This window comes from Montipora capricornis, chromosome 10 (assembly GCF_036669925.1).
Source record: "Montipora capricornis isolate CH-2021 chromosome 10, ASM3666992v2, whole genome shotgun sequence".
Lineage (NCBI taxonomy): Eukaryota > Metazoa > Cnidaria > Anthozoa > Scleractinia > Acroporidae > Montipora > Montipora capricornis.
This window is the reverse complement of record NC_090892.1, coordinates 68,546,765-68,556,764: the sequence shown is the minus strand read 5'-3', so window position 1 is coordinate 68,556,764 and position 10,000 is coordinate 68,546,765. Positions and strand designations below refer to the sequence as shown.

Genomic DNA, 10,000 nt, shown 5'->3' with positions numbered 1-10,000 from the left:
AATTCCGTAATTGCGTTTTGTATAGTCCAGTCCAAAGTTCTAATTTTACAATTCCATAATCTTGGTACCAAACGTTCCACAATAACTTGAAATCTCGTTAAGAAAAATCCTTAAATCCAGTAGTCCAGTCCGGATTGAGATCGCTAAAACTCTCTCTATCATCGATTCAAAATTCAACAAAAGCTACAAGTAGTAAATAGTTATCACAAACTACAACAGTTCGTCCTGATTCTACACTCGAGCTGAACAAAAAACCCAAAAAACCCTTGTCATCGTTTTCGAGAGAACAGACAAACAGCCGAAACTGTTCTGTGCGTGCCCCTTACGGCACTGAAAAAGTACCGTACGTTGTACAATAGTACTTGACCGTAGTCCTTGGCCAAGAAACTAATCTTAGCCAAAAGCCCGAGAAGCGATCAGGATACGGGATAATTAGGTAAAAAAATTGTGGGGATACGGGATTTTTAGTCTGGAGGTGGGGGGGGGGGGGGGGTAGAATTGAGGAGATACGGGATATTTTTTAAAGTAAGAACGCATTGCGTGTGGTAGTGCAGTAACTTGACAGTGTTTTTTTCCATAACTGTCAACTGAGCGGCGTTTTGTTTTTTCCAGGAGATTCAAGTCCTTGCACAATATGTAGCTCTAATAGTACACGACATTGTTTGGTATCGTAAATCATTACGGTGCCATGGTAGACATCTTTGCTATATACCCTCTAAGAAGACATGTGGTTCAGTAAAATACTAAGCCCAGAACGATTGAAGAAAATAACAGGAAATCGAGAAACATTTGGCTTCAAAGCCGATATGTTGATCATTTACAACTTCTTTTTTACCACAAGCTTAAGCGTGTACTCTGAGCTTCTGACACCTTTCCAAGACCAATGTTACTAAAGTTTTCTTTTCCCTTTCCAGCGGGGTTAGTATCTGGATGGGGGACGTTAAAATATGCGACTTTTGCTGTCAGGAACATAAGCCCAAAAATTCTATTTTAAACGCTCAAAAATCCGAACAAAGCAAGGTACAGATTTTGCTAGCCTGCTTTATGCAAAACAAATATTGACGAAAAAGTAAATAAATATTAATATGTAGTTTTTAAGGAGAGCAGAAGGAACTTTTAGGAAGTGTCGATCGAGAATAAAACAATTTGCCATCAGCGAAAAACATTTCGGGAGATTTTTGTTACGTTCCATCAGAGTTCAATTTTTCTATCGTACTTTTGGACAAACAATTAAAATAGAAAAATCGGAAGTGACATAGATTTTAGCGGCAGCCTGTGATCAAGTTATACCTTGCGTGTTTACTGACAACTCGCGAAACAAAGGATACATCTGTGACAAAATGACGGCATAACACCTGGTTTTTGTTAGTGCGTTTTTTTTTCTTTCAAGTGTTATAAAGTTCGACAAGATCTATGTGCGAATTTAACATAAAGATCACAATCGTTGATGCTAGTCCAAGTGTCAGCTGAAGTTTAGCTCCTCCGAATGAGGTTAGTACTTGGATGGGGGACGGCTGCGAAGTCCCCGTGACGGCGATAGCTAATTCGTTTTTTTTAAACTTGATTTCATTTTTTATCTTGTTTGGCCGTTCAGAGCTATTTTCTTATTTTCTTTCTACGTCAAAACGGCGAACAAACTGGTTCCCAAGAAATATTGGAGTACGTATTCGTTCTATGCAAAATGCTTCTAATGAAGTATTCGTTGTATGCAAAATAAATAATGTTCACAGTGGAACACACAAGTACGAAGCAAGATCTAGAAATAACGTAGAAAATTCTCCTTACCTTTAAAGCTTGCCTTTCTCAAAGAAAAAGCATCTATCCACTTTATCGAATAGTTTAATAGTGAAACAATCATGACGGGCGGAAAGATTCTATTATAAATGTTTCCTTTCACCATTCTGACGGAAGTGTGTCACGGTGGCCGAGTGGTCTAACGCGCTAGCAGAGAAAAATCGTGGTGGCTTGGGAAGTATAGGAGTTCTCCTCGGGGCAGGGAAGTTTGGAAATACCGTAGGGAATATAAATCAGTCCACCCGATCGGAGATTAATTCAATATCCGTGGGGTATGCACATTTGTGACTACCAACAAAAAAAAGATTCCAGCCCGGTTTTAAGACGTGGATGCCTTCGGCATTCCACGTAATAAAGCAAGCTAACAAAATCTGTACCTTGCTTAGTTCGCATTTTTGGGCGTTAAAATAGGACTTTCGGTCCGTTGCTTCTGTTACGGATTGGTATAATTTTTAGGTCACCCATCCAAATACTAACCCCGCCGGATAGGGGTTGACTTCAATGAACTTTTGTAAAATATAAAGCTGTCAGACGCTCAGAGTGCACGCTTAAACTTGTGGTAAAAGAAGTTGTGAGGGAACTTGGAAGTGAGCAACATTTCAGCGTAGAAGCCAATGTTATTTTCTTCAATCTTTCTGGGTTTGGTACTTTGCGAGTAACCACACAGGGGCACCCAACGAGAATATAGTTCAAAACCACTTAAACATAGCATTGTTAAACGTATTTTGGTATTGAAATGGTAGATATAGGCATATCTTTATCCCCTAAAAATTTTTCATCTGTTCGGATTACTTAGCTGAAAGTGTAGTGATCCGAAAATTATAGGTATCAAAAGCTACCTTTTCCAAACTTTCAGCCAGAAAAGGGGCTCTCGAAAATTCTAGGTGACCTTTTTAGCGAAAAAATCCTTTAAAAATGGGCAATTAAACCTTTTTGTAGATGTTCAAAGATCCTAGGACAGGCAGGCAAGCAAGAAATTTTACAACAAATGTCCCGAAAATTCTGGATCTCAAATCGTCTTCCGAACAGATAGTTTCCGAGAATTGACGTTGGGTGCCCCTGACCACATGTCTTCTCAGGGGGCTATTTACCTAAGACTTATACCATGGCACTACAATGATAGACAATACCAAAACAATATTGAGCACTGTTAGAGCTACGTATTACACAAGGACAACTTGAATCTCCTGGAAGACAACACACAGCTCAGTTGACATTATGAAATAAATCGCTGTGTTACTTCACTACCACAAGTAAACAATGCGTGTCATTTTTTTCTAAGGAGGACAGGAATTTCTTCTTTCTGACAAATGATTAATTAATAGGCCGGTAGCCAGGTTTTTAACCTCAGAAAAGGATCTGTTTCGTCGTACGAACGTGTAAGGACCTGTGAGCCAAAGGGCCTCTGCTGATATGACTGCTGGGTGACCCCTTAAATGGTCGTAATGACCCCACAACTTGAAAAAAATTGCCTGGAACGCTGCACGTACCACAGGCAACCCAGTGTACCCTCACGGAGGGTCTAGTTTTATTTCTTGTTGGGGAGGGAGGGGTGGGGGGTAGGGGACAGAATGCTCTAATAAGATAGCTATAACAAACTACTCTCTTCCCTGCTAACAGAGGTTTCTTTTCTTTTGTGTTCGTTGGACTGAGGAGTACAGGAAAAGAGACCTTTGCCATGGGTCAAAACTCAGCGTTGAGCGTGCGCGGCGGTTACTTAGCGACCGAATCCTCACATGATACTTCATGTTGTGTGGACGGAAGTATCCTAAAGGAATAAACTCTTCCTACGGGTGCTTTTATTGATATCTAATAACCCCTATGATTTCCTTAAGACTCATTAAAACATTTAAGTTGACACATGTAAACATTGCAGCAACACAAATAAATGTTGAACAACTGATACACAGATTGATCATTCATTGATTGACTGATTGATTGATTAATTGGTTGATTGAATTGATTGATTCATCGATTGGTTGATTGAATGATTGATTGATTGATTGATTGATTCATTCATTCATTAATTGATTGATTGTTTGATATATTGATTGATTGATTTATTGATTAAATTGATTGATGGATTGATTGATTAATTGATTGATTGATTGATTGATTGATTGATTGATGGCTTAACTTTGCTGTTTTCCTAGTTCCAAAAGGAAGGGAACTTTATTTAAGTGTCCGGTCGTTCTAGCGCTGGAGCACACTATGAAATCTTTCGTGCAACTTGCCTCGCAATGACGGTTTTGGCGGCATTGTGGCGGGACAAGTTGCAAGAAGCATTTCACAATGTAACATACCCTGAAACGGCTAAAATCGTTGTAAGACAAGCTGCAAGAGCCAATGCCGAAAGTAGAATTAAGTTCTACTTTTCGTGCAACTTGTCTCGCAACGATTTTGGCCGTTGCAGAGTATGCTACATTGTGAAATGCTTCGTACAACTTGTCCTGCCACGATGTCGCCAAAACATTGCAAGACAAGTTGCACGAAGCATTTGACAGTGTAACAGCGCCGTTAGCCTTGTATATCGCATTAACAAATGTGTTTCCAACATAAACAAAAGCTTCTTTTAGAGTCATTAAAAGGATTTACGGCAAATTGTTTTATTCTACCTTTTATCTTTCTTTGGAGGAGTTGCCCGATATATCAGCAGTTAACAGGCAAGAATAAGCAAAATAAGTTTCTTTTGAAATGTAATCAGCATGCCAGAATGAAACTTTCTACAAAGTTTCAAAAAGTCCTGTGGAGCGAATTCACAGCCACCTTAACAAATTAAAAATTTAAGGTAGATCTGAATCCGCTCCACAGAATGTTTTTAAACTTTGCAAAGAGTTTCGTCTTGGCCTGCATATCACTTTAGTATAATAACAAATTGGGGTCACCGAGTTCGTTTTTTTAAGACATGAGCAACTGCAACTAAAAGCAATATAAAGGGTGTTTTTGCAAGGCTTTCCTTTTTCCATGTTAACTTGTCCAGTATAAGGGCAGTGATTTCCTTGTCTTGCAACCCAATTTCTCGTTGCGTCGAATTTAGGTAAAAACGTTTACGCAAGGCTGCAAAATTAATTAACAACTCATGTCTTAATTAAGTCTTCTACTTCCGGCGTTTTAGGGCTCTCGGTTTCACTTTGAATGACCTGCCACAACTGTTTCAGGCGCTATTTTTTCGAAACCACGAATACTAGTGGGTAATATTTTACTCTGACCCACTGTTCCTTACCTTCTCCACCAATTCCTTTTTCTCGTTGTCCATTTTAGAAACCTAAGCAAATACAAAGAGACGGAGTTTTCACTGTTAATGGTTCGATATAAAATACGTCTACTTTCAAAATAGGCTGCATTAAATAAGCACTTTAAGGCCGTTTGAAGTTAGTATTTTCTATTAACTTTTTTATAAGATCTCAGTTTCCCGTACAGTAAGTACTGCGTATCATGTTTTAATTTCTTGTTGGGGAGGGAGGGGTGGGGGGTAGGGGACAGAATGCTCGAATAAGATAGCTATAACAAACTACTCTCTTCCCTGCTAACAGAGGTTTCTTTTCTTTTGCGTTCGCTGGGCTGACCAGTACAGGAAAAGAGACCTTTGCCATGGGTCAAAACTCAGTGTTGAGCGTGCGCGGCGGGGCGCGGCGAATCCTCACATGATACTTCATCTTGTGTGGACGGAATTATCGTAAAGGACTAAACTCTTCCTACGGGTGCTTTTATTGATATCTGATAACCCCTATGATTTCCTTAAGACTCATTAAAACATTTAAGTTGACACATGTTAACATTGCAACAAGACAAATAAATGTTGAACAACTGATACGCAGATTGATCATTGATTGGTTGATTGATTGATTGATTCATTGGTTGATTGATTTGATTGACTCATTGATTGATTGATTGATTTGATTGGTTGATTGGTTGATTGATTGGTTGGTTGTTTGATTGATTGATTGATTGATTGATTGTTTGATTGATGGCTTAACTTTGCTGTTTTCCTAGTTCCAAAAGGAAGGGAACTTTATTTAAGTGTCCGGTCGTTCTAGCGCTGGAGCACACTATGAAATCTTTCGTGCAACTTGCCTCGCAATGACGGTTTTGTCGACATTGTGGCGGGACAAGTTGCAAGAAGCATTTCACAATGTAACATACCCTGAAACGGCTAAAATCGTTGTAAGACAAGTTGCAAGAGCCAATGCCGAAAGTAGAATTAAGTTCTACTTTTCGTGCAACTTGTCTCGCAACGATTTTGGCCGTTGCAGAGTATGCTACATTGTGAAATGCTTCGTACAACTTGTCCTGCCACAATGTCGCCAAAACATTGCAAGACAAGTTGCACGAAGCATTTGACAGTGTAACAGCGCCGTTAGCCTTGTATATCGCATTAACAAATGTGTTTCCAACATAAACAAAAGCTTCTTTTAGGGTCATTAAAAGGATTTACGGCAAATTGTTTTATTCTATCTTTTATCTTTCTTTGGAGGAGTTGCCCGATATATCAGCAGTTAACAGGCAAGAATAAGCAAAATAAGTTTCTTTTGAAATGTAATCAGCATGCCAAAATGAAACTCTCTACAAAGTTTCAAAAAGTCCTCTGGAGTGAATTCACAGCCACCTTAACAAATTAAAAATTTAAGGTAGATCTGAATCCGCTCCACAGAATGTTTTTAAACTTTGCAAAGAGTTTCGTCTTGGCCTGCATATCACTTTAGTATAATAACAAATTGGGGTCACCGAGTTCGTTTTTTTAAGACATGAGCAACTGCAACTAAAAGCAATATAAAGGGTGTTTTTGCAGGGCTTTCCTTTTTCCATGGTAACTTGTCCAGTATAACGGCGGTGATTTCCTTGTCTTGCAACCCAATATCTCGTTGCGTTGAATTTGGGTTAAAAACGTTTTCGCAAGGCTGTAAAATTAATTAACAATTTAAACTCAAGTTTTAATTTAGGCTTCTTTTTTCGGCGTTTTAGGGCTCTCGGTTTCATTTTGAATGAACTGCCACAACTGTTTCAGGCGCAATTTTTTCGAAACCACGAATACTAGTGGGTAATATTTTACTCTGACCCACTGTTCCTTACCTCCACCTCCAATTCCTTTTTCTCGTTGTCCATTTTGAAAACCTAAGCAATACAAAGAGACTGAGTTTTAACGTTAATGGTTCGATATAAAATACGTCTTCTTTTAAAATAGGCTGTATTAAATAAGCACTTCAAGGCCGTTCGATCGCGAAGTTAGGAGTTTCTTATTAATTTTTTCTTGGTATCTCAGTTTCCCGTGCAGTAAGTACTACGTATCATGTTTTAATTTCTTGTTGGGGAGGGAGGGGTGGGGGGTAGGGGACAGAATGCTCGAATAAGATAGCTATAACAAACTACTCTTTTCCCTGCTAACAGAGGTTTCTTTTCTTTTGCGTTCGCTGGGCTGACGAGTACAGGAAAAGAGACCTTTGCCATGGGTCAAAACTCAGTGTTGAGCGTGCGCGGCGGTTACTTAGCGACCGAATCCTCACATGATACTTCATGTTGTGTGGACGAAATTATCGTAAAGGAATAAACTCGTCCTACGGGTGCTTTTATTGATATCTGATAACCCGTATGATTTCCTTAAGACTCGTTAAAACATTTAAGTTGACACATGTAAACATTGCAACGAGACAAATAAATGTTGATCGACTGATAGACAGGTTGATTTGATTGATTGATTGATTGATTGATTGATTTGATTGATTGATTGATTGATTGATTCATTGATTGATCGATTGATGGCTTAACTTTGCTGTTTCAAAAGGAAAGGAACTTTATTTAAGTTTCTAGTCGTTCTAGCGCTGGAGCACTAATTGGGGACACAGTGAACTATAATTAACAAAGTAGCGCAATTTAAATCAAGTATTGGTTTTGAGGAGAGGGGAAACTGGAGTACCCGGAGAATACTTCTTCGAGAAAACCCCTCGGAGCAGGGTTCAATCCCCGGATCTTGCATCCTTGTTTCGACTTCTTTCCTTTCAGTGTAGTTTAAGTAGCTTTAAATACCCGTAAAACGAAGCACTGATGGAGACGGGGGAGTAAAATGAGCGCACCGTCGACCACAGGTTTGTGAGTTGAATTACTGTCACGAGTTACCGACGTTAAATATGGTTGCTTTACCAACAAACTCAACCCACATATGACGCCGGATCTGGGGATCGATCGAACCCGGGCCACGTTCGTAAGAGGTCAGTGTTCTCATCACTGCGTTATTCCTCCAGCCCTGAAACGAAACGAAACGAAACAAAACGAAATGTGAACAACATTTATCAGAATATTACCTCTTCTTTCAGGGAACTAATCAGTTTTTCACAAGATGTACGTACTGGCTCTTCAATTTTGTCGCTCTGGAAAAAAAACTTCGATAAATGAGGTAACTCACAGCGTCTTGTATCTAAAGGGCGATAAAAGAAATGTCTCAAACAAATTACATGGCTCTTTGGCCGTATTTCTTTAATTTCTCATCTAGACTAAGTTAACCACGGTAAATCAAGTTTTCTTAATTGTTTCAGTAAAGACAACCTAACACAATAACAACTCCGAAAAATGCATCAGAATGTCTTACTCGGTTAGTAACCCTTGGTTTGATCAGGAATTCTTCAGCTAAATTCTTAAGCCTTTCTTCGTTAGAGCTTCGGCGAGCTTTCCGGCAGTGGCCTCTTTTCCGAGCGATTGCTGCCAGCGAACAAGGACCTCTATGCAGCATTCACTGGATTTGCCTTTTTCTTGTTGAATGTCATCAATATTGACTTTTTTAAATCCTAATTCACGCGCTAAATCTTTCCACCCTGTCGGCCCAATGTTGTCCGCCAGCTCATGAAAATCAGCTTCACTCACTGGGTCGTCCTGATTCCAATCTGATTCTCCTGAAGAAACCATACAAATTAAGGTTAATTGTAAAATAAGTATCCTATACCTTCGGAGGTTGATCTTTAATTTTATCAGAAGTTCTGATAGAACGATTTCGCCATATCAGCCAGGGGTAACTTAGGCCGGGGACCTTATTACTCACCCTTCTCATTATTCCCATCACGACTAAGGGGTGTCCCAATACCTCTTCATCATCACATGCTGAACCGAAAATTTCAATCATTTATCTTCGATTTGATGTTCAGCTTTTTCTCCTTACCCAAGGGCCTAAGAGTGAAAAACCCACGCTTTACCTTAACGATACTTTGTTTTGTATTAAGCGTGAAAAAGTATTATAGGCATTTCTCCGGTCTTTGTAATTAGAAAAAAAAATCGCATGGTGACGCACCATAGCGCCAACCCGATGTGGCCAACACATCACGCATGCGCTCAACCATTTCACCCGGTCAGTTGGCAACCATGGACAGCTTTTTGTTTACGAAACCAGCCTTTGTTTTCAATAAAAACACATTTACAAACTAGAAGCTCTGTGAGCGTAAACTGGGTTCCCTCTGTTCTTGTTACACAAAAACAGACGGCACTGAGTTGGGTGGTATCGAAGGCGCTGAAACTGGATTTTCCCAGGAGTAATGCCAAAAATTAAAAAAATTGAAAAAAAGAAAAAAGCCTAGGTATCCAATAGGTACTCCAGGTAACTCCTACAATGGAAAAGGCAGGTTAGGGGATCAAGCTCGAATGCGGTATATTTCTCGTCATCCCAAGAGTTGCTCTGTCCGGAAACAAAACACCACTTATTTTTGGTTTCCTCAGAAACGAAAAGTATCTATTTTGACTTCAGGGTGAACTATTTACACAATGAGGTTGAGTGGCCAACCAAAACAGAGTTTGTAATTAAAAATCTAAACATCTATGAGATGCAAAAACAGTCTTGCGAACACGTGAACCTGAATAATCGCAAATCATAATGCTCATAAACACAAAAGCGCAGGAAATGGTTAATTAATATGAAGTTTTTACTATCTGAATGATTTTGGGTTAGATTACAGTGATACATTGTTGGAAAATCTTCGTGTTAATGAGCAATGTAAACAATCTTCGCAAGTAGTAGCAAGAAATTGGGTTAACCAGGAACCACTCAGAGAAATATTGTTGGCTTCCCAAATTAACTTCATTTTACACTAGAATGACTAAAGAAATATTTTCTGACCAGCCAAACTTTGGCTACCTATTAGTCATTTGGCTAAAAAATCTTGTCATCTTTATGAAAACAACTTGCATATAAAATATCAGCCCACATATGCAAATTAGTTAAGTTTGAACA

General features: G+C 39.2%; 1 protein-coding gene across 3 annotated transcripts in view; it reads right to left on the bottom strand.

Annotated features, from left to right (window-relative positions):
- Positions 1–10,000, bottom strand: part of LOC138021786 (myosin heavy chain, clone 203-like) — a 121,251-nt gene that overhangs the window by 84,514 nt on the left and 26,737 nt on the right. For 2 of the 3 annotated variants that reach the window (XM_068868788.1, XM_068868786.1), the window contains exons 3-6: positions 8,375–8,675; positions 8,091–8,168; positions 6,865–6,906; positions 5,018–5,059 (exon numbers count right to left, since the gene is read on the bottom strand). In XM_068868788.1, the coding sequence (XP_068724889.1) occupies positions 5,018–5,059; positions 6,865–6,906; positions 8,091–8,168; positions 8,375–8,515 (303 nt within the window). In that variant the 5' untranslated portion in view covers positions 8,516–8,675. The remainder of the gene's footprint in view (positions 1–5,017; positions 5,060–6,864; positions 6,907–8,090; positions 8,169–8,374; positions 8,676–10,000) is intronic. The other variant, XM_068868787.1, reaches the window with a different exon arrangement.